This window comes from Alligator sinensis, unplaced genomic scaffold (genome assembly GCF_000455745.1).
Source record: "Alligator sinensis unplaced genomic scaffold, ASM45574v1 scaffold533_1, whole genome shotgun sequence".
Lineage (NCBI taxonomy): Eukaryota > Metazoa > Chordata > Crocodylia > Alligatoridae > Alligator > Alligator sinensis.
This window is the reverse complement of record NW_005842330.1, coordinates 417,190-442,574: the sequence shown is the minus strand read 5'-3', so window position 1 is coordinate 442,574 and position 25,385 is coordinate 417,190. Positions and strand designations below refer to the sequence as shown.

The 25,385-nt window shown below is 40.8% G+C and overlaps 1 protein-coding gene across 1 annotated transcript in view; it reads left to right on the top strand.

The window, feature by feature from the left end:
• The window catches only part of LRP1B (LDL receptor related protein 1B), a 1,375,759-nt gene that overhangs the window by 1,086,010 nt on the left and 264,364 nt on the right, over positions 1-25,385 (top strand). The window contains exons 54-58 of the mRNA XM_006028602.1: positions 5,845-5,985; positions 8,340-8,527; positions 9,966-10,149; positions 12,972-13,057; positions 20,835-20,957. Of these exons, the coding sequence (XP_006028664.1) occupies positions 5,845-5,985; positions 8,340-8,527; positions 9,966-10,149; positions 12,972-13,057; positions 20,835-20,957 (722 nt within the window). The remainder of the gene's footprint in view (positions 1-5,844; positions 5,986-8,339; positions 8,528-9,965; positions 10,150-12,971; positions 13,058-20,834; positions 20,958-25,385) is intronic.

Sequence of the window (25,385 nt, the reverse complement as noted above, 5' to 3'; positions counted from 1 at the left end):
TGCAATGATGTCGGCCAGTGCCTTCAGCACCCTCGGATGGAGCTCATCCAGGCCAGCCGACTTAAAGGTATCCAGTTCTTCCAAGTGACTCTGCACCAACTCAGGGTCTGCGCATGGAAGTCTGGCGCCTTGGTGCTGCCTCTCTACAACCCCAGTGAGAGACTTGTCGTGCCCCTCGCTTAGGAGCACTGAGGCAAAGAACTTGTTGAGGAGTTCAGCCTCGTCCCCCCTGTCCGTCACCAATTGTTTCTGCCCATTTAGCAGGGGTCCTATTCCTCCCTGGGCCTTCCTTTTACTCCCAATATATCTAAAAAACAATTTCTTGTTGTCCTTTACTTGGGATGCCATCCTCAGCTCCATGGTAGCTTTGGCCCGTCTAACTGCCTCTCTACAAGCACGAGCAGAGGAGGTGTATTCGTCTTTGGTGATCTCTCCCTGTTTCCACTTTTTATGTGCTCCCCTTTTGGCCCTTAGGCTGCTTTGGATTTCTGTGGTCAGCCAGGGAAGCCTCCTGGCCCCTTTCCCTCTTTTACCCCGCACTGGGATCATCTCGCTTTGTGCCCGAAGGATCGTTTCCTTAAGGCACAGCCACCCTTCTTGGGCTCCCATCACTTCAAAACTCCTACTCTGCAGTGCGTCCTTGACTAATCGCCTGAGTTCATTTAAATCAGCTTTCCTAAAGTCTAGCACTTTCTCCCTACTAGTTACCTTACCCACTCAACGCCTTATGGTGAATTCTATTATTAGGTGATCACTGTCCCCCAGATGGCTACCGATCTGTAGGTCCCCTACCATGTCATCCCCCATTGCCAATACCAGATCCAGTATGGCATTCCCCCTAGTGGGACCATGTACCTCCTGTGTCAGGTGGAGGTCCTGTACACAGGTTAGAAACCTGCGTGAGCGGTGGGACTTTGCCGTCTGTGTCTCCCAGCAGATGTCTGGGTAGTTTAGGTCCCCCATGACTACTGCCTCTTTAGCTTTTATGATCTCTGTGAGCTGCCTCAGGAGCCCCGCATCTATTTCTTCCCCTGGCTTCTTTACTTTTCATTCCATCCATTTCCTCTGAACTCTCTCCTGTTTGTCTACATCCTTTCTCGGGGGAGGGAGGGTGGGGGTGCAAAACTGGAAACAGTATTCCAGATATGCTCTTACCAGTGCAGAATAGAGGTGAATAATTATTTCCCTCGATATGCTGGCAAGGCTTTTCCTAGTGCAAAATAAAGGCACACTGCTGACTCATATTCAGCTTATTGTCCAGTGTAAACCCCAGGTTCTTTTCTGCAGGGCTACTGCTTAGCCACTTGGTCCCCAGCCTGTACCAAGGCGTGATTTTTTTTGTTCTAAGTGCAGGACTTTTCACTTTTCCTTATTGAATCTCATGAGATTTTTTTTGGTCCAGTCCTCTAATTTGACTAGGAATCCAGAATCCTGTCCTTACCCTCCTGTGTATCTACTACTCTCCCCAACTTGGTGTCATCTACAAACTTACTAAGGGTGTACTCCATGCCATCTTCCAGGTCATTGAAGATGATATTGAACAAAATTGGCCCAAAAACTGACCCCTGGGGCACTCCACTTGGTATCAGCTGCCAACTAGACATCGAGCCATTGACTGACTCCCCAGCCCAGCGCCTGGCTTCTTTACTTTTCATTCCATCCAGGAAGAGCACACAGCAACTGCTGAACTTCCTTAGCCTGATGAAGGGTTTTTGAGCCCGAAAGCTTGCTTAATAACTATTGTCCAACTATTTGGGTTGGTCTGATAAAAGATATCAAATTCACCCAAGGATCCTTTGAACGTGACATTCCAGCTAGTTTTCTTTCCACCTTACAGTCTATTCATCAAACCCATACTTCCTTAGCTTGCTTGTGAGAATGTTGTGGGAGAGTGTATTTAAAGCCTTGCTAATTCAAGGCATATCATGCCCACTGCTCTCCTTGTGTCCACAGAGACAGTCATCTCATCAAAGAAACCAATTGGTTGGTCAGGCATTACTTGCCCTTGGTGAATCCATGCTAATTGTTCCTAATCGCCTTCTTCTTCTCCAAATGTTTAGAAATGAATTTCTTGAGGACTATTGCATTCTATTCTATGATTCTGTGATTCAAAATCAGAATATTTTATGGTACCATAAACTTACCGTAATAGTTTGTGTTGTCCAGCTTGCTCATTTATTATTTTATTAGTAAAATTATCAGATAATGTTATGTTCTTGTGTAGTTAACAGAAGAAAAGGTTGTTCAAGGGGGGTTTCCCCACTGCAACTTTGGAGATGAGTCCCTGAGAACAAATTGATTGAAGTATTATTGACATTTCCTATTAGAAAGTAGTATGTCAAGGTTTCAACAAGTTCCTAAGGACACTAATACAAATTTGAGTCATCCTCAGTTGATGTAGCGATGCAAAGAGATGGATCTGGAAACACTTGTGTGGCAGTAGTATTAGCAGATTGTAGTAGCTAGTTAAAAACACACCTGGAAAATGTGGTCTCATAGGATTGAAAGTTAAGAGGTAGGAGATGCATAGGCATCTCAAGTCAACACTGATAAGATTTTCTCCCTTAAGCTTCCAGTTTTGCCTCTGGAAAAGGGTCTCTTGAGTTGTGTTGAATAATATGTCTACAATTTGCCAGGGGACACTAGGGATAAAGATGTCCAGAAAAAAATATCTCCTACTTCAGTGGCTAGAATCAAAAGCAAGTCCATATCTTAATGATCTACATTATTGGGGAAAATGATTGTGTCATTGCTGTTTAAATACAAATATTTTTTTTCTTTAAAGATACCACCATAAGAGGAGTATTGCTCCATGGTTTCAGCACTTTGAAGCCATTTATATCTCTCAGATGTATGTAGGTAATATCAGGTAGTGTTATAGTGATGTTTAGCCATGATGGCCCAGAAATTATGTGAGAGTCAAGGATTTCTTAGGGTGATATCTTTTATTTGAGTAATTATGTTGGGATAGAGTTAGACAAGTCTGGGATAAGACATTCATTTTGGGCCATAGTCAGAGAAGAAACTCCTAGGAACAACAATAAATCTTCCAAGTGCTCTTTAGATAGAAGACATATACTCATTAACTGCTCTGGTTTCCTTTTATTTTATAAATATTTTAGTTTGCATTTGATCAATTATTCAAAGTTTTGGATTATGTTTTCCAGAAGTGTGAATCTTTTCAAGTTTTCATCTCCATTTTTTGTTTCTGAAGTTACACATTGACTGGAGGCATTACTTCAATCCAGAGCAACCTTGAAAGCTTTCATTGTTCTTGATATTATCATGCTATCTAACTATTATCCAGTCTGGCACAGTAAACTAGTATAAATATAGTTGAGGACATGCAATGCTGTTCCATTTTGCACTGATGATTGACTTGGAAAGTCATTCTCAAGTCAATTTAGAACTCCTTATTTTCATCTATTTTGAGGTTCAAAATTATTTCTGGTACTGTTTATCATTAACTACTAAGAAGTTTATGCAGACTCTCCAACAAAAAAAAAAAAATACAATTGGCAAAGACCACCTCAATGACTGGAATTAAATCTAGGAAAAAGCTCATGTTGAAAAGATAATATTGCAGTCAAGGCAGTGAGCCATCAGCTCCACTCACACATTATGGAATCTGGAAATTAACTTTTCATTTGCACACTACTGTGCAATCTTGAATACTTTTTGGCTATCTTGATTATTTGGCAGGAGGAGGATGCACCATTCACAGCTACCTCCCAAGCCCAATGGGGGCTGAAAGTCCCATTCCTGTACTCCCCAAGGCATGTTTCTGGACCACTGGGCTGGGCAGAGCTAGGGAGCTCCAGGAATGAGGTACTGGCATTGTCTGACGAGAGCAACAAGCTAGTCCTGCCTCTACCTCCTAGTTCTGTTCTGAGAACATGCATGGGTAGAGGTATAGTGATGGGACTTCCTGCTCCTGCTGGGCTTGGGAGGTAGCTGTGAATGGCACAGCCTTCCCACCGGTTCTGTGCAGCCCCATCCCAGATGTGGCCAGAGCCACCTGGCTGCTAAGGCAGGGGAGCAGGTTGGTGGGGAGGTGGGCTGGTCAAGGGCTTCAGGTACCTACCAACTGTAGCTGCTTCTGGGTGAGCCAAGTGTGGGGAGCTGGCATCTGGATCTTGCATAGGTTAATAGAGCATGGATTCAGCAAGAACCAATCTCAGTGCAGGGACCATTTGGGGGATGCCTGCAGCAGAGAATGGAGCTGGGCATAGGTTCAATTGAGAGTCACTGGAATGGGTGAGCATCAGCCTGCTGCCCCCCACAGGCACTGCTGCCCAAGTCTGCCCTGGGAATTGAGAGCAGCAAGCTAATCTGGGAGGCATCACAGCCACCAGGCACTTCAGGGCTATGATTCTGGGTCTTCCCAGTGAGAGCAGCAAGGCAGAGGTGCCATGCTTAGCTTTGTTGTGCTCCAGCATCTGCACCCTGGGTCAGGAGCCAGGAGGGGCAACTGTATCCTAGGATGCTGGGGGACTTCACCTTGGGTGGAATAGCTGTGGAGAGTGGCCACACCTTCATGGAACAGGAACAAACTTAGGCAGACTAAAGAAACTTCTGCCCTGGAATGGCAGAACTTTAAGTCAAATGAGGAGTATTTTAAGCCACTTAAAGGTGTTAATGTGTAACCAATCCAGGGATCAAAAGTGACAGAAACCATCTAAAATGACCATGTAACAAAGCCCTCAGGCTTAGGTGGCTTAAAGTAAGCTGCCTAAGCCTGAGCTGGGTCCCATGAATGTTTGTTTGCACCCTCTAGCTACATTTTGCAATGCTAATTGCATGCACGTGTGCTTAGGACATCATTTAGATTCAATATAAGGCTTCCAGGTCGTAGTCAAATTGGGCTTGATGGTCAGATTCTCTTCCTTAGAATCTGGCTCTAAATTCTCTTTATTTATCTTTTTTTATTTTATGCTGTTTCTGATCACCTTTACCATAAAGAAGTTCTTCCTTACATCCAACCTGAAATCATCATCTAACTGTTTATGGCCATTGTTCCCAATATTCACCCCTTAAATACTTATAGATGACCACCAAGTCCCCCCTCAGTCTTCTCTTCCACAGACTGAACAGTCCCTGATCCCTTAGTTTTTCCTCTTAAGGCTTGTCCTTCATGCCCTTAATCATTCTTGTGGCTCTTCTCTGGACCCTTTCAAGACTTTCCACATCTTTTTTGAAGTGCAGCACCCAGAACTGGACACAGTATTCCAGCTGGGGTCTCACCAGTGCCAAGTAGAAAGGAAGTATCACTTCCTTAGCCCTGCTGACAACACATCAGCTAATGCATCCCACGATGCTATTAGGTCTGTTGACTACAGCATCATGCTGGCAACTCATGTTCATTCTGTGATCAACCATAGCCCCAAGGTCCCTTTCAGTTATCAAGCTGGCCAGGACATCTCCTAACCTATATTCATGTTGCTTCTCCCAAGATGAAGCACTCTGCATTTCTCCTTATTGAACTGCATACATATTACATTATGATATTACACAACAACATAGCTGATATGTAATGTCTTCAGAAAGCTATATTTACTCTAAAGAAGAAAAAAATAGATTTATGACTATGTCAGAGCTTGGAGAAACTCCCTTAACTATTTGTTGATCATTTTTGAAAATATATAGATTATTGTATGCACATAGAATTTACACTATATATTGAAATGAAACAATATGTGAATAAGTGTTTGTATATATCTCTTTATCTGTCTGTACAGAAATATACAGACATTTTTATTTGTATTAATGCTGTTATAACACCATACTAAAAATATGTTTGTACACAAAATATGAAGAAATAAACCTTTCATTACGCTATTTCAGGGTACCGTCATTGTAGTCCTGGAGAATTCAGTTGTGCTGATGGAAGATGTCTCTTAAATTCTCAGTGGCAATGTGATGGGGACTTTGATTGCCCAGATCATTCTGATGAAGCTCCTATAAACAAAAAATGCAGAAGCTCAGGTTTGTTTTCTTCTTTTAAATATATAATAGTATAAATATATAATAAGAAGAAACATGAATTATATTTCACAAGACTTTAATCCTAATAAATTTATTAAACATTTTGGTTTTTTAATGCATCATTCATTCTGTGAGAATATAATTATAACTTTTCAGCCCTTGGCCAAAAAACTGTGGGGTTTTTTTTTTTTATCTCAGCTGATAAAATAACTACAACCACATTAGGTGTAACAAACCAGTTTCAACACCGTTTACATTTCTAATAAGTACTAAAATAACTCAGCATTCCTATGATTATAGTCAAATTTCATAGGAGCTGACCATACCATCTGTACAATCTCTACAAGCACAGTAGACATAATTATCATATGCCAGTGGCTACAATAGTAATGGGCTATGCTTTAGGGCTGTGCAATGCTTCAGATGCTGATTTGATTTGGAGGAGATTCGGCCTGATTTGGCAGCCAAATCTCCAAATCCAAATTGAATTGGGAGACTAGTAAAAAGGTCCAAATTGATTCGAAGCTCTCCAAATCAATTTGGAAAAGATTCAGAGAGCTTCGGAGATTTGGGCAGTCCCCGATTGCCACCGCAAGGAGCTGGACCTGGACTCCATGCCAGTAAGTAGGGGGTGGGGGAGGGGCTGGAGGAGGGAAGAGGGGACCATGGAGGGACCCCCACCAGGCCCCATTCCCTGCCTGCTCCCCCAGCTCTCCAGAGTGCCTCCCTGACCCCTGCCCACTCTCCCAGCCCCATCAATGACTGCCCTACCTGGCAGCCCTACTATGTGATCAGTACCACTAGAGTACAAGCCATTAATCCTGGTCCCATTAAAGAATGGGATGTTATTCTTGACCTGGAATATTATGCAAATAGGATTAGATGGTTATGAGCTGCACCTAATTTGAAGCATAAGTATGGGTTATACACATATACATACCCCCTCGTATCATGAGCAATGAATTTGAGTAGTGAATGTTCAAGTACTTAACTTAGAATTTGAACCTGAAACATGGTGTAAGCAGGTCCATATCATCACACTATTTTATAATCATCATGAAGGCTTGCATATGGTTACATCAATGGCTACCCCACCCAGCCCCAGTTTCCAGCTCTTTAGAAGAAAAAGAAAGAAACAAGGCCCACACTCATCGGCTGCTGCAGCTGCCATCAGGGCTTCTGGGGGCTTGTGGCAGAGCACCTCCATGCAGCATGGAGCAGTGGGGGGCAGCAGGGATCACCTTCCCCATGGCAGCAGCTGGTGAGTGGGGGGCATTTTTTTTTTTTTAAGCAGCTGGTGAGTGGGGGGAATTTTTTTTTTTTTAAAGAGCTGGGATGGTTAGGCCAGTCTGGGAAGCCATTGATGGGGCTGGGAGAGTGGGTGGGGGTTGGGGCTTGTTTGATTAAGAGATTTGGCTGATTTGGCAGTGGCCAAATCTCCAAATCAGATTTGGCCAAATCTTTTTGGGACAGTGATTCAAATCACCAAATCAAATCACTGTTCCCTGAATTGCCTGAATCCAAATCTGAAGTGAATACTAGTCACTTCACAGAGGCCTATTATGCATACAAGCTTACCACTCTTTTTATTGATGCCACTCAAGTCTAATCTCTTCTCTTGTGCTAATGAATCCTCTCTTGATAGTTACATGACATTTCTTGACTCCTGGAATGAGTTGTGTGAACAATTTTTCTACCCACTCCTTAGCACTTCATTAAGCCATTAATGTAACCATATGCAAGCCTTCATGATGATTATAAAATATTGTGATGATATGGACCTACTTACGCCATATTTCATGTTCAAATTCTAATTTTAGTACTTGAACATTCACTACTCAAATTCACTGCTCAAGATACGAGGGTGTGTGTGTAACCCATACTTATGCTTCAAATTAGGTGCAGCTCATAACCATCTAATCCTATTTTCATAATATTCCAGGTGAAGAATAAAATCCAGTTCTTTAATGGGACCAGGATTAATGGCATGTACTCTGATGGTACTGATCACATAGTGCTCATTCTTCTTCTTAAGTGAAACCAAACAGGACTTAAGGAAGATGGAAAAAAAACAGCCACCATGGTTAAGGTTTTTTTTTGTTTTTTGTTTTGGTTTTTTTTCAGGAACGAGTAAACCTTAAATGGCACCTAGAATTAAAGAATGAATGTAATAAGATTATTTTTTCCATATAAACAAGAATGTTGCCATAACAAAGGTCTTATAGGATTGATCATGCATGGCACAGGTTTTGGTACCTTCAAATCATAGATTGGAACTGATCTATGAGACAATCTGCTAATTCAGCAAGTGATGCTGGTTCTCATTTGTGGTATTTTATTTTATTTTTTTCCAGAACAGTCATGCAACAGTTCCTTTTTTATGTGCAAAAATGGCAAGTGCATTTCCCAAATACATGTTTGTGATAACAAAGAGGATTGTACTGATGGATCTGATGAGGGAAACTGCCACATCAATGAATGCTTGAGTAAGAAAATAAGTGGGTGTTCTCAAGATTGTCAGGATTTTCCTGTTGGTTACAAGGTTGGTAGTCCTGGCATATGGTGCAATATAATATAAATGATTAATCCATTATTATATCTGATAAAACCACATAAGCATATAAGGTTCGTATCAATCAAAAATGGGCATGGTAATGGCTTCAGTATCTGTTTCTATATATGTCAGACAACTAATAAGTTGAATATAATGTCTATTGGATAATAAAGATGAACATGTAATAGCAAAAGTACAAAATAGCATTAAAAAACCCACAGTTAATCATGCTGATTTAAACAAACCACAAACAAATTATCTAGATTTGGTCATGAGGAAATGCTCCTGAAAGTAATAATTGTTTATCTTTTCTAATAGTCAATTAAGATATTAATAAACTAGAACAATACAAAATTAATAAAATTTTCAGAATGTGTTTTGTACTGGAGAACCAGCAACTTTCCTCACTCTGTCACTTAATTTATTTATTTTTTTGAGAAACTTGGAAAAGCCTGTTCTCAGATTCTAAGGAAATGACCAAATATTAATTATTCTGCTAACTCAAAAATAGATACTTAGAGTCAGGCACACATTCATTAAAGGCTCTGTGGAATCTGATCCCCTGTCCTAATAATCACAGCCTCTGAAATGGTACACATGCATGGCAAAAGCTGCAATTTTGGGATCAAAAACTAAAACCCAAATGTGTTCTTTCTACTTGCTGGTGGAAGGGAAACCTAGGATCGTGGCAAGTGAAGAAAGCAATACTTTATTGCAAACCTGGAGAGAATCTTCCACTTAATTTAATAATGACTCCTTATGTTTAGGCAAAAATTGTTGGCTAGGCAAATTACAAAGGTAATTTGTTCAATTACCATTCATGCAGAATAGGTGAAGCCTGGCAAGCTGTGAGACATAGGTGACTGCCATGTGAACTGGAAATCCAAACCAGGTATTTGCTGAAGCTTGAGGGTAAGCAATGATGCGATAAATCATGGTACTGAATTTTTCCTATTACAGAAAGATTCTTGATGTTGTGGAATCAAGAGCTGTTCCTCTTAACTTTATTCTGAAGTCAATTTTAGTAAACCAACAAATTGCCCTTGCTTTTGGTAGAGTAAGTAACCATTTTTTTAGACCATGTTTGGCATTCTAGTTAAGTCTAAATGTTGACTCTTCTTAAGATCTTAAGTCACTAAATAGCTGTAATTAAATAGAAAAACAGGAAGACCTAGTACTTCTTTAAGAAACATTAACAAAAATTAATGTACCATTTGAGAATTTCAGGTTACATAACAAAGTTTTACTGATATGAAAACAGTGAGTCATGAAGGGTTCTTCTAAAGGTAAGCCATTGTTAAGAGACTGGCAAGGGAACACGGAACAGGCTTAAATTTCCGATCTTTAAAATCCATTCTGAGTAAATTATGGCACACAAAAATTACAACAATAATATAGAATGAACATTCCTGTTTTTCTTTCTCAGTGCAAATGCTGGCCTGGATTCCGGCTGAAGGATGATGGTAAAACATGTGTAGACATTGATGAATGCTCAACTGGCTTTCCCTGTAGCCAGCAATGCATCAATACATATGGAACCTACAAATGTTTGTGTGCAGATGGGTATGAAGTACAACCTGATAACCTAAATGGTTGTAAATCTCTTTCAGGTATAATATTTTATGTAAAGTTATTTATGAAATCTGTATTGCATTAACTTTACTATTTTAATTCTGAAATCTGTATTGTATGGGGTTTCTGCTGAATAACAAACTACTGATTAGCAAAATGAAGATATTCTCTTTTCAGTCAAAAAAAGAAATATACATTCAGTGTAAAGAGTTTAGAAGTAAGAATAGGTTCTGTAGTTATCATTTGTTCTACTCACATGCTTTGTCAGATTATGATAGTGTGAATTACTGAGTCTGCAAAAGTCAATGGGAAATTTTAAAAACAGAAAAGAAAAACACCACCTTATATTCCCTGGTTTATGGTCACATGATAATGGTAAAACATTACAGGTAATTACTGTGCATTTTTTTAAAATCTTGCTGATGCTTTAGCTTCCATTTCCCCAGTGTTTTAATGTAGAAAGTTAAACATGAAAAAGAGGTAAAAGAAAATATTGTGATCTTTGCTGTCTAGCAAAAGCCTAATTCACAATAGAAAGCATCACTATCACATTATTTCTAGGCAGCACAGAATGATTATGTTTGTTTTGGGCAGGATGCATGAGAAAGTTGTATGTATAGAACTCCCCCCCCCCCCAAAAAAAAACAACAACAAAAAAACGGAGTTATCTCTTTATTTGCCCTGTACATGTTAGTTCCTGACATATGACAACTAATCTGATTACATTGGGTCAGCATGCTGAGGAAAAAGAGGTCAACGATTGTCAATAGGAGGATTGGGAGCTGTTGGTTGGCCTTTCCCATGCAGAAACAGAACATACTGTATCCCTCCTCTGCTAAACTCTTCCCAACATGCTGGAAATCCTCTTATCTATTGTGCAAGTAGACAGTCTCCTCTTTATGATCTGACCACCTGCCTCCAGCCAGGTTTTTCCAATACTAGTCCACTTTGTGTCTGAATGGCAGGAAGTCCTGGTCTCCTAAATTTTGGAGCATCTTGTCCCTGCTGCTTCTCTGAGAATTGAGAGGAATATTAAAGGGGCATTTCAGAGACGGGATCTGATTTATTTGGATCTCATCTTTTACAGGGTGCTTATAAACTTAAAGACTATATATCAGTCACATGAGAGGAAGGGTTGGACCACAAAATAGGAAGAAATGTGTACTAAATATTGTGTTGAAAGAGTTAAGGAGAAGTCACCACTATCAGAGCTGTAAGAGGAATTGCCAACCTGTTGGAGGCCCAGCTACCAGTTACTGCAACCTAAAATAGGACCTTGTCTCTTCACCCCACCGTGGTGGTTTGTGTCCATAAGCCACTGATTTAGCCTATTTGGAAGGCTAATTTAGTGATATTTCAAACACCTAAAATGTGGGGGATGTTCTGTAAGTTAAACTAGAAAGGTAGATGAGCTGTAAAAGTGATTGTACATTGATTTTGAAGTGGTTGTACATTGTACAGCACACTATTTTCATACACGTTTTCAGTATTTTTATAAGCTGATAGCAAGATTAATTGACTTCATTTATAATATTGATCATTCTCTATTTAGTCTTTCTGATTGGTCTTTAATCAAACATTAATAACAGTTAAGATAAAAAAAGAAAATGAGATTTTACTGCTCTGTATGTCAGTACAGAACTACAGAACTTTCTATTGATGGAATAGTGGGATAAACATTTAAAGAAATCTGAGAATGAGAGAATGAAATCTGGGTTAAAGAAATCTGGGAATGATAAAATGGGGGAAAGAGGGGTGAAGCTCACTGAGCTCCAGTAATAGTGAATTAAGATGGTCAGAGGCAGTCCTCTTCCCTGTTTGCTGACTTATGAAAACCTTTGAAACTTCACATGAAATGCCATCAAATTGCCTTTTGTGTGAAACAGCAGTGCACAATACCCTCCACAGTGGTAAACAGTTACTGCAGAGACATCAAACATATGGCGCATGGGTCCAATCCAGTCCATGGAGCCACTGTATCTGATATTAAAGGAGGGTAAGAAAGGGGCATGCCACAGAATCTGAGCCCTCAGGCCCCAGGGGACATAGTCATCGGCAGCAGTTGGGCAGCCCCAGTCACCCTCTGGTCACTTTGCTTGTTGCTACTGCCATGGTCCTAACTCATTGGCAGCCAGCACCCACTGTGTGCCCTATGCTGGAGCCAGAGCTTGAGTTGTCACCATGGCGTGGGGCATGCAGCAGTAGTAGTTTCAGCTCCAACTTGAATCATGCAGCAGCAGCTGGAACTGTCACCATGTGCCCCAAGTTGGAGTCAGAACTGCTGCTGCCACTGCTGCATAGCAAGCTGCCACTATGTCCACCACTGCTGCAAGGGGCTCCCTGGTTTGGATCCAGGCCAGGGACAAAGGTGAGTTTGAAACCTCAGAGTTATTGAAATGAAATATATGTTTGCAGTGTGTATTATCAATAATATAGTCTCAAGATTATATTATATTATATTATATTATAATCTGTCACACAATTTGAAATTCCATAGTCGCTATTACTATTATTTATTACCTGATCTTTAAAGATCAAGATAACTCATGTAAAATGCTCTTTACATTCAGCTTGGACTTCAAATGATCATTCATTTTAAAATGGTTCCTCTATCTATTATAAAGGCAAAATTAAATCACATTGAAAGATATACTAATTGACTGCTTTGTTCATTTTTATACTGCATCATTGATTGTTCTTGGAACATTTGAATGTTTTAAATATTTCTTTCATTCATACCATTGGTCGGAGCATGTAACATTTTATTTTTCAAGCCCATCTGTATTTCAGCATTATACTCCTGAATTTCCATAAATTAACTTAAAAGCTAGTCTAATATATTCTTTCTTCTGGGGTTTAGATGAGGAACCTTTCTTAATTCTGGCTGATCATCATGAGATAAGAAAAATTAGCACTGATGGATCCAACTACACTTTGTTGAAACAGGTATAATCATAGTAACATGCTCGAAGTTTAATTTTAAAAGTCTTATTAGTCTTTAAAATGTGCAGTTGAGAGAGATAATTCTACAATTGGCACTGTAGGTATCACAGAACAACTGCAATATCCTCATATATACAATAATTTTACAATTTCTTAAACTGATTATTGTCTGTTATATTGACTTGTATTAATACTCAGGCAGTTGTTCCTTGAGTCATTCTGAATTCCAAAGTGATTATCAGCAGTGTATTGCATTACTTATTATCCTGTCCTCTTGCAACACTTATTTACAACCTGTGTATTTTTAGCTTTAAAAAAGAGAGATGATTATCTCTGCATGTATTACTAGTCTAATTACTGTCAGAATCCAAATTTATTTTTATTTAGCCATGCAATTTATAACAAGATCAAAGATTTTCTATATTGTAAATTATTCCAACATATATATACCTCAAAGTATTAAAATTTAGTCTAAATTATTGTAAACATACCAGAAGAAAACTTTCTTAATTTCTGAGAAAAAACTTCCAAAAAAGAAACACAGATACCTACTAAATATAGAGCTTTTGTTTCAGCACTTTTCTGCTTTGATGCCTTTATGCTTCACCCAAGTGTAGTTACTTGCCATAGATCATACTTTGAAAATCTGTTTTTCATAAAAATGATTTACTTGTCAGAGAACTAATTGTATAGTTACAAAAATACTTGAAAATCCTCAGTAGAGATTAACAGCAGCAATATGCAGAGCCATGATTTCTTCTGATTACATGTGACAGAGAGCCACATGCTCTAACATCACAAGGAAAAGTATTCAATTTTCACATAGCACTATTTACCAAAATAACTACCTTTTATTAAACACTTGGCCCCCCTCGAGCTCTATTTGTGAGCATAGCAAACATAATGTTAAGTTCTTCGTATTCTGAAATTTTTCTAAAAACCTAGGCCAATCACGGCCTTGAGAACGGACCATAAGAACTGTTCTTTAGATTAAATAGAGACAATCAGGAAGCCCGAGATGGAATTGATCAAACCTTCGCTGGTTTCTCTAAGCTGCAAAGAATAGATCAGGAGGGAACAGAACATATGTTCTGTCACATGGGAGGGGAAGTGGGGCACAGGGACACCAGCACTGGCTCACAGCAGCAGGCTGGGAGTGCTGCTGCATGCCTCCCAGCATGGCAGACAATGCCAAAGGCAGTCAAGCCCAGCCAATCCTCAGGGTACATCTGACTGGCTGCTGGGCACATTCCCCACTTCCCCCCATCAGCTGCAGGGAAGGGGAAGCCAGCAGAGAGTCTCTCCTCAGCCCTGCCCATGGCCACAGCTGCTGCAGTGGTGGGGGGTGGAGGGCATGAGGGAGAGGCAAAGGCACCTGCTCCTGCCCTGGCCCCCCAACCCAGCCAGAACCACTGGCGGGGGGGGGGGGGGGGGTGCACTGTGCAGTGGGGGCTTTCTTTGCTTCCATGCTGACTGGCCCAGTGGGGCTGTGTTCCATGTGGATAAAAAATATCTTTTTTTTAGTTTTAAACTTACTACAAGTTTCATTTTGTTGACCCATGGATCTTGTACTGTCAGAGAGAGTAACTAATAAATTCCTATTGACTTTCTCTTCACCATTCAGTATTTTGTAAATCCTTATCATATAATCCTCTCAAGTGACTATTTAATTGAAGAGTCCTGGACTCTTTACTCTCGCCTCATATGGAAGCCCCTCCATATCACTAATCGTCCTTGTTGCCCTTCTCTGTACTTTTTCTAGTTCTTCTGTGTCCTTTTTGATATGTGGAGACCAGAACTGGGCATAGTATTCAAGGTATAGAGACACAATGGATTGATAAAGGGGCATAATGATACCCTGTTTTGTTTACAATTCCCTTCTTAATAATCCCCAACATTATATTTGCCTTTTTGATGGCTGCTGAGCACTGAGATGATGTGTTTAATGAACTGCCCACAATGACTCCCAGATCTCTTTCATGTGTGGTAACAGCTAATATATAGCCCATCATAATGTAGGTATAGTGCGGGTTACGTTTGCCCAGGTGCCTCACTTTACATGTATTTACATTGAATTTCATCTGCCATTTAGTGGCCCAATCACTCGGTAGTGCCAGATTTTTCTGTAGATCCTCATAGTCCATCTTGTTCTTTATCACTTTGAATAATGTTGTTTGATCGGCATATTTGGCCACCTTGTTGTTCACCCCCTTTTCTTGATCATTTTTAATATGTCAAACAGAATTGGTCCCAACACAAACCCCTTGCTCTTTTCTTTGCTGGTAGATTTGATTCCTAGAAATTCCTAATAGGCCAAAGAGCAACAATACAGTGCTTCCCAATGGGTGTTATTGGCAGTTGTACTTCATCAGTCTTCATCAGACTATCGGGGCAACTCCAACCAAGAAGGACATTTGAATTTTGGTTCCTCTGTTATCATATCAGTCCCCACATTTCACCAGTCTGAGCTGTTGAAACTACTGCTTTTGAAGATATTGGCCTTTGCTCTCAAAATGATTGTGTCTTTAAAGTAGTCTAGATTTTAAAAGAGGGAAGGAGGCTGAGCCGTCATAACATTTGAGGTATCTTCTCTTGAGGCTATCTTTTTTGTCTTTCCCTCTCACTCCATGTATCCTCAGGAGATCATTGATTTGTCAGGTTCCTCCTCTTTTTTAGGCACTGAAAAGAACAGCAAACAGACAGAGAGTAGACCTGTCTGTCAAATGAGAGCAGCCACTCTCCTCTACCACTATGATCTGAACTTCTGTAGCTTAACAACTCAATAAAAGCTCAGAAGAAAAAGAGCAAGAGTTAGGATGTAGTTCACTGCCCACTTATTTGCTATGCAGCATTTTCCAGATCAGTACTAGCTCTTTTCCCTCTCCTCCACACATTGCAATTTATTCAGTAAATGTAGTGTGTATACTCCTTTCTCCTCCCCTGCCTGCTCTCTCAGCCATCAAACTTTCTGGGCTTTCCCTGGATACATGGAAGAGCTAAAAAAACCAGAGGATTGCATACACCTTTTTTTTTTTTGGTTTTATTATTTATCTTCTCTGACTCAGAATCAAACTTAACCTCCATCATCAAATATTTTTCAATGTTAACAATTTCCTCAGTATTTTAGAAGTACCTATCAATGCTGCTTTTTAAAGTCCCCATGATCTTATATAATAAAACTGATTTCCATTTTATACAGTGGCCTTAAAAATCTTCATTTTGGAATCTAGTGCATCACAATGCATTTTATTTGTTAGTCTTTTTTCATGCATTTGCAGCTGAACAAGTCTTATCAAATGGAAAAGAAAAATCCATCATGAAGTACTCTCCCTCCTTATTTATACCTATCATATCTGGTCTTCTAGAATATACTTCCTGAACAATAGTTATTGAATAATCACATAATATCTATGCATTTACTCTCTATGAATCTTCAAGAAAGATTACTCTCCTATCTTCAAGAAAGGGAGGAAAGTGGATCCAGCTAACTATAGGCCCATCAACCTGACTTCTATCCCGGGGAAGATCTTAGAAAAGTTTATTAAAGAGGCCATCCTTAATGGACTGGCCGACACCAACATCTTAAGGGATAGCCAGCACGGGTTTGTTGCGGGTAGGTCTTGCTTGACCAATCTCATTTCCTTCTACGACCAGGTGACCTATCACCTGGACAAGGGAGAAGAGATTGATGTCATATATCTTGACTTCAAAAAAGCCTTCGATCTGGTGTCCCATGATTGCCTCTTGGAGAAACTGGCCAATTGTCGCCTTGGGTCCTCCATGATCCGCTGGCTGGAAAATTGGTTCCGGGGTCGGACCCAGAGGGTAGTAATCGATGGAAGTCACTCATCGTGGTGTCCTGTGACCAGTGGGGTCCCCCAAGGCTCTGTCCTTGGACCCATACTGTTCAACATCTTCATTAATGATGTGGACACTGGAGTCAGAAGCGATCAGAACTGGCCAAGTTCGCCGATGACACCAACCTCTGGGGCAAAGCATCCACACCAGAAGACAGGCAGGTTATCCAGGCTGACCTGGACAGGCTCAGCAAGTGGGCGGACGAGAATCTGATGGTGTTCAACACCGATAAATGCAAGGTTCTCCACCTTGGGAAAAAAAACCCGCAGCATCCTTATAGGCTCGGCAGTGCTATGTTGGCTAGCACTATGGAAGAAAGAGACTTGGGGGTCATCATTGACCACAAGATGAACATGAGCCTGCAATGCGATGCGGCAGCTAGTAAAGCGACCAAAACGCTGGCTTGCATCCATAGATGCTTCTCAAGCAAATCCTGGGACGTCATTCTCCCCCTGTACTCGGCCTTAGTGAGGCCGCAGCTGGAGTACTGTGTCCAGTTTTGGGCTCCACAATTCAAAAAGGATGTGGAGAAGCTTGAGAGAGTCCAGAGAAGAGCCACGCGCATGATCAGAGGTCAGGGAAGCAGACCCTACGATGACAGGCTGAGAGCCCTGGGGTTCTTTAGCCTGAAAAAGCGCAGGCTCAGGGGTGATCTGATGGCCACCTACAAGTTTATCAAGGGTGACCACCAGCATCTGGGGCAACGTTTGTTCACCAGAGCGCCCCAAGGGATGACGAGGTCGAATGGTCACAAACTACTTCAAGATCGTTTCAGGCTGGACATAAGGAAGAACTTCTTTACTGTCCGAGCCCCCAAGGTCTGGAACAGCCTGCCACCGGAGGTGGTTCAAGTGCCTTCATTGAGCACCTTCAAATTGAAACTGGATGCTTATCTTGCTGGGATCCTATGACCCCAGCTGACTTCCTGCCCTTTGGGCAGGGGGCTGGACTCGATGATCTTCCGAGGTCCCTTCCAGCCCTGATGTCTATGAAATCTATGAAATATGAAATCTATAATTTTATCTGTCCTATTATGGTAATGCTTCTCTCCTTGTACCAAATACTTCTTGCAGAACACTTAATACACAATATTGCCAATTTTGTCAACTATACTTTGTACTCCAGCCAGCTTGGTGCACCTTCTCATAATACAAGTATTAGTCCCTGGAGTCTGGCCATGGATTATATATTCTGGATTTACATCTTTCCTACTAGCTCTGCTTTAACATACCTCACCTGACTAGCCTTTCCGGTGCTTCATTTCTTTTTTCAAATATCTTTTTTACAAGCCACTTATAATTTGTCACCTTCTTCTCATGAATTTTTGTTTAAAAAACACAACAACAATGCGACAACAAGAAATCCCCCCTCTCAATGTACTCTTCCCTCCCACCCCCCACCCCATCTATTTCTATTCATATCTGTTTTTTCTAATGACTTACTTTTAGCTGGAATTTATTCCTCGTTTGGTTTTGAAATCTGATACAAGATCTTGACACTTCTATTTCTCATAAAGCTTACTGCTAGGGACCTACCAAATTCATGGCAGAAGTGCATGGTAGCTCCTTTAATCATTCATGTTCCCCCACGTGCATCTCACGTGTGCGGGGGATGCCACAGAGCATCTCACTTTCACCATGAATTCGGTTGGTCCCTACCTATTGATATTACATGTTCTTGTTCTTATCCCACAGTATAAAGAGCTGTTCTCAACCATTTTCCTCCACCTTCCTATCAAAATATATTAACTCATTTTGAGTTGATATTCGTTATCTTATTCAGTGCTAGTCTCTTTCATCTTCTTCTGTCTACTTCCCTTAGATCAAACTTTGTCCAATTTACTACTGCAAATGTATTATACCACGTAACTTGAGTGGCACATATGTTTCTTGTCTTAACAATATCTTGTACATTGAACTTCATTTTCAGGAGTGATGCTAAACTTCAAAATATTTTTTCTTCAATATTCTATTAATGTCTTCACCACAAACTTTCTTCTGAAAACCCGTTTTATACATATGATATCAAATATGACTGATATCTTCCATTAGCTGATTATCCTTTTCAAATTTCTGTGATATTTATGTAGTTCCTTTTAATTATATAAAAATATGTACATTTGTTTAACTTGAATGTCATTCCTTTAGCCTTCCCATTTTTGCAGTTTTATTAACCTTATTCTGACCATATAATTTTATGGTTGTCCATATAAAACAGATATAAATTACTTTCCTTTTTAGTCATTAAACAGTCTTTATTGCATGTCTAAACATTGCAAACAATGAAAAAGAGGTATAACAAAGAGTGACTATAACAGAAAATCAACTTGAAAGAAGTCCTATTGTACTCTTACCTTGCCTAGTATTGTACCATTGTGCCCCAGGTACTTTCCCATGCTACGTCATATAAATTCCACCAACAATGGATGCACTTTCATCAGTTTTAAACCCTTATGATCCATTCATGTGACATACTATCATATGCTTTTCAATAATTCTTCAGGTACTGTCATGCTTGCTCCAGATCCTGTCTCACATCTTTTCAGTCTTTAAATATAGTGAAAAAAGAGAAGTGCAAGTGAGTGAAGGTGGTTTGGTGGAGGTGGTGGTATCACTATATTGATTGGAGTCAGAGATACTTCAGCTAACCCTTCTCTAAGCTGTTACAGAAGTCAAAATGGGCAAAAGATTTCTGATGCCAGATAAGAATTTTTATGCCCCAAGATAATAGAATTTACCTTTTTATAAGATGGAAGAGAAATTACAAATGATCAGTAAGTGGTATTTGCAGTCCACAGAAAACTTACTGTAGCACAATAAAAACAACAGCTATTTTCCTTTCCACATCCCATCAAGCCCAAGTAAAGTTAACACACCAGTAAACATCCAAGCAGTAAAGCACATCTCAGCTGTTAGAAAAAGAGAAAAAGGGAAACTACTACTTTGGGGTCTCCAAAATATCAATCATTTCCCATGTGTTACTAGACACATTTTTTTCAACTTACAACTGATTTAAAATATAAATCATAAAAATCACAAGCATATAAAAACAAGCAACTTTCCTGCCTTTCTCACTTGAAAGATACCTATCTCTAATATCAAGCCACAGAACCCCTCCAACGATATACCAGTTTCATACCTGTTGTGGACTGTTAGGTCCATTATATAGCATAATCACAAAATAGGCCAGCTAGAAGGACACACGGTTGACCACCTTTCATCTTTCTCTTTCCTTTCTTTTTTCTTTCTGTTCAGAAATCCTCATTCAGGGAAAACTGTAAAAATGAGTCTTCCTCATTGGAGAGACTTAATTCATGCTTTGTTTTCAACTCATTCATTTTGGATTCCTAAATAGTATAATGTTCTTTAGTGAAAACTAGTCTTTAATGGTCGTGAATAGTTTGGGTATTCCTGAATATATAACTGAACATGAATGCATGTATACTTTCCCAAGAACTGCTAATACCGTTCAGAAGATGGCATTCCAGTCCCTATTCTTTTCTTGAAATCTTAACAGAGTTTTTCCTTTGCTTTAGTTAACCTAAATATAAGTAGTATTAGCTAAAATTAGTAATAGATGTGTATATTTAGAAATATGCATAAAAGCTGAAGTACTTAGCTTAATGTTAAATTAATGGCTTGAATTAAACAGGCCACAATTTTATTTAATCTCAGAGATGTCATCTCTGTCTCTTAAGCAATAAGCTGTTTGTGTCATAGGTTTCTATCCCAATTTTTGTTTCCTACTGTGATTATATTTACTAATAAAATATGGAAACAGATTAAACATAATACTTGAGAGGTATACAGTAAGTATAATGTTTTCAGTGAATACAGTGGAGTGATTACTTGCATTTTGATTGGTATCAAATAATTATGTTAAAATATGTTAAGAAGTAGACTTGATTCTTTTCCTTTTTTAGGGATTAAACAATGTGATTGCAATAGACTTTGATTATAGAGAAGAATTCATCTATTGGATTGACTCCAGCAGACCCAATGGCAGCAGAATAAACAGAATGTGTTTGAATGGAAGTGATATCAAGGTAATTGGTAACTATTAATAATGTAATTACAAAAATGAAGTATAGTTGAATATTGGGATGAGCTTTTTTATTGTCGGGATGCAACTAATAAGTGTTTGTTTTATATATCTGCACAGTATGGGCTGGCAAGTAAAATGTAATAAGATGTCTTTTTTCCTAATACTTCATTAGCACATTATTAGCACGGTTAGGGTAATATAACTAAGTGATAAGGTAAGATCAAATACAATAAATACTGTATGATGTCTTTAGAAAAAAAACCCTTAAAACTGTGATTAATGTTTGTCTTAGATAGTTTAAAGTCCCTGAACCATTTGAGTGCCCATTTCATATGGACCCGATTAAATCTGATAACTGATAGCTGTGAAATTTAATGAAATTTTCTACAATGAAAATGAACAATATAATAATACAGCCAGGACTAATAGAATAGTATCCAGGAGCATTTCACATAACTTAAATGGAGTTTAGTATATATTTTACGTTAGACTTAAGTCAATCGGAAACCAAGTGTATGAACAGAAACAGTGTAACATCTATTGATTTAGCATTTTGGAGCATAACATCTTCTCCGATTTTCCATATGATAGTTGATATTTGCATGGATATTAGAGAGATTTCAGTATCATTGCTATGAAAAATCCAGAGCAAAACTAAGCCCATATTTCAGCACTGCAAAAGTTTTGCCACTTTTGTTGAATTAAAACTTTTTTTTCCCTAAATTTGGAACCAATAAACAGTGTTTTTCATTCTCAATCCTTTTCTCAAATCTGAACTGTAATATTCCCTGGTAAGCCATCTCCCTTATTGCAAAACAGTGTAAGAAGCACAAGCAGATATTAAATGGTTGTTCTGTTTGCTGGGCTTATTTTTAGAGAGCTTAATGAATGAACCCTTTCATGTTACTCATAATCCATAGATCTATTCTTCTAGATGTGGTTCAAATTCTAGTACTCCTGTCATAGTTGTCACAGGGTACTAAGATGTACCTGCTGCTTTAAGGACAGAAGCAGCCTACAGAGGGAGTCCTACAGGCTAGGCAGAGCTGCACAGCTGTGAGTTGCCTGAGCAATAGACTAATGAGGTAATTAGCTAGCACCTACAGATGGTCAGCTGACTGGAAGAAGACAGGGCCTTGGACACACATAAGTGCAAGGCTGGGGCTGGTAGGGGTTAGTTCTCTGGCAACTGCCAGGGGAAGGAGCTCCTGTGCGACAGAGCTGCCCAGAGATATTTGTTTGCTTGATCTACTGCCTGCAGGAGTAATAAGGTTTCAGGAGCACATACCGTACTCAGGGCAAGGAGGCATACTAGACTAGGGGAGAAGTTTGCTTTCTTAAAAAGGCAAAGCGAGGCTCCCATCATTATTGTTATGTTATAGCCCAGGGTCTTATGTTTGTGTTGTTGTCTGAACCGGTGGTTTGGGATGCAGCTGTAAGAGGAGTTATGGAACCCTCATTAGTGCCCAGAGGGGGCCTGTGATCACCCAGAGACCTGCCAGCAGCCGGCTCGGGGCTTGTATAGTTAGAGCTGGTAGTGGATGGTGTGTGTGCAAAGCACAGAGCACACAAAGGGTTGGAGAACCCAGCACCAGAGGAGTGCAGGAGATTATGGCCAGAAGGCCCAGCACCTGAGGGGTGCAACTACACAGGAGCAGGGCACATTGCCTGAGGGGTACAACAGTTGAAGGCCAGAGAGCCTAGTGCCAGAGGGGCACAGTGACATAAGAGCCAGGGGACCAGCACCACAGGGGTGCAGCAGACTAGGGCAAAATAGCCTGGTGCCTGAGGGGCGCAGCTACACAGGGCTAGAAGACCCAGTGACAGGAAGAGATTGATCAGAGCTAGTGCCTTAAAGCCAGGTCCGACACAATGGGTCTAGGCTAGAAGGCCTAGCTAGACGAAGCGGTTGGAGGCCAAGTAGGCTGAGGTCCCAACAGAGGTAACAATATCCATGTAACACCCGCGAGACTTGGGGCATAGTGTTGGAGCTACACATTTAGCCCACTATGGGCTGTGCAGCATAGTATTGGAGTGAGGTCTGGCAAAGGGCCTAAGGACCAGTGAGTTCTTGTAGGGTTCAGTAGACTAGGATCACACAAAGCCCCATGGACAGCCTCCCGATTCATTCTTTTTCCATCAAGACATGGCAGGAAAGACAAGAGGACACCCTTGGGGTGGAGCTGCACGGTCATGGAGCTGCTAGGGGTGTCACAGCCAACCCTGGGGACCCCAAACCATGACAATAGTCTTTAAAAAAGTTATTCCTTCTAGACACAGCATCAGGGGATCCTATCTAATCTCTGATCTTCCTCCATTACAATTTCTTTTTATGGACATCCCTAGACTTTTCCTCTCTAACCTTGTTCTCTTCAAAGAGAAGAGGAAAGGAGGACTTCAATCCAGGTTATTCTATGGTCTGAGGAAAGTGTGTGAGAAATCCCACTTTCTAATTATATAGAAACAATTTCAAATAAAAATCCTAAACAGACCAGCCTAAGGGACCTCAAAGCAGAAAACAGATAAAGAGTCACAATATGGTCCCCTGCTTCAATTTTTTTTTACTCCAATTTCCTAGCAGGTGACAAGCTGATCAAGAGCGGCTGCTGGGTTTGTTTGCTTTTTCTTTGCATTTTCTTTATCAACAACAATGTAGAAAAATGGTCATTGTGATGAAAGTTATAGTTAGATATCATAGAATCATAGAAGTAGGGTCAGAAGGGACCTTGTAGTTCTTCAAGTCTGACCCCCTGCCTGGGCAGGAGGAAAACTGGGCTCAAATGACCCCAGCCAGGTAGGCATCAAGCCGCTTCTTAAAGACCCCCAGGGTAGGAGCCAGCACCACTTCTCTTGGAAGTTGGTTCCAGATCCGAGCCGCCCTGACTGTGAAGTAGTTCTTACGGATGTCTAATCTAAACCTACTCTTCAACAACTTGTGGCCATTATTCCTTCTTATCCTGGGGGGTACTAGGGGAAACAAGATCTCCCCCAAACCCTTCTGGTCCCTCCTAGTGAGTTTATAGACGGTCACCAGGTCACCCCTCAGCCTTCACTTGTGAAGGCTGAACAGGTTCAGGTCCCGTAGCCTCTCATTGTAGGGTTTGCCCTGCTGTCCCCGGATCATGCAGGTGGCCCTCCTCTGGACCCTCTCAATGTTGTCCACATCCATCTTGAAGTGGGGTGCCCAGAACTGGACACAGTACTCCAGCTGTGGCCTGACCAGTGTCGCATAGAGGGGGAGGATCACCTCCTTGGCCCTACTTGAGATGCACCTGTGGATGCACGATAGGGTCCGTTTGGCCCTGCCAACCGTGACCTTGCATTGTCGGCCCATGTTCATCTTGGAGTCAATGATGACTCCAAGATCTCTTTCTGCCTCCGTGCTCTCAAGAAGGGAGTTTCCCATCTTATAAGTGTGTTGCCGGTTACTACTGCCCAAGTGCAGCACCCTGAACTTGTCTGTATTGAAACGGATCCTGTTTTTGTTAGCCCACCCCTGCAACCTATCCAGGTCTTGCTGCAGTCTTTCCCTCCCTATTAGCATGCCCACCTCACCCCAAATTTTGGTATCATCAGCAAATTTAAACAGGTTGCTTTTCACCCTGTCATCCAAATCGCTGATAAAGAAATTGAACAGTGCAGGCCCGAGGACGGAGCCCTGGGGGACTCCGCTGCCCACTGATTAAAAGAATGTATCGGGTGGGGGGGGGGTGAAGCAACGTGTTTACTTCCCCTGCCACTTTGATTTTTGTTCCACCCAAACTTTAAAACCAGCTGTCCGGAAGGGCAGCACTGTTTTCATAGCAGAGTGGAGCACAGCAGAGATCCTGTGCCTCTGATTGGCCTAGAGACCCCATGAGTCCCATCCCTTCCCAGAGATTGGCAGATGGCCCCAACCTCAGGCTTGCTAACATGTCATTTAATGGCTTTCGTGGGCTAATCAGGGGACTTAATTCCCTGATTAAGCCCACGGAAGACTGCATTATTTAGTAGTGTAGGATGGGGTTAATGGGTTCTGCAGGTTTGATTAAGCCTGGAAGTCTTTAACTGTGTCCCAGACTTGCATAGTAATGTGTCCATTAATGGCTTCCATGGGCTCAATCGGGAGATTAAGCCCAAAAAAAAAGCCATTAATTAACATGTTAACAAGCAATCCAGGATGCTATTAATGGCTTCCACAGGCTTGAGCACACCAGGAGAAGAGGCAGCTCCTTGTATGGTGCTACCAAAATACATGGGCTCCTTGGCAGGAGGGCAGGCAGGCAGCACTGAGCTGGGCATGCATGATGAAAAAGAAAAAAAAAAGGCAGGCGGGGTAGGGGAAAGTCAGGTTTCTTTCTACAAGCTCCAAGACTGGCCCCTGACTGGCTCCTGAGTCTATATTCAGGAGCTTAGCCTTTGATTTTTTTTCCCTCTTCTCTCCCCCCCC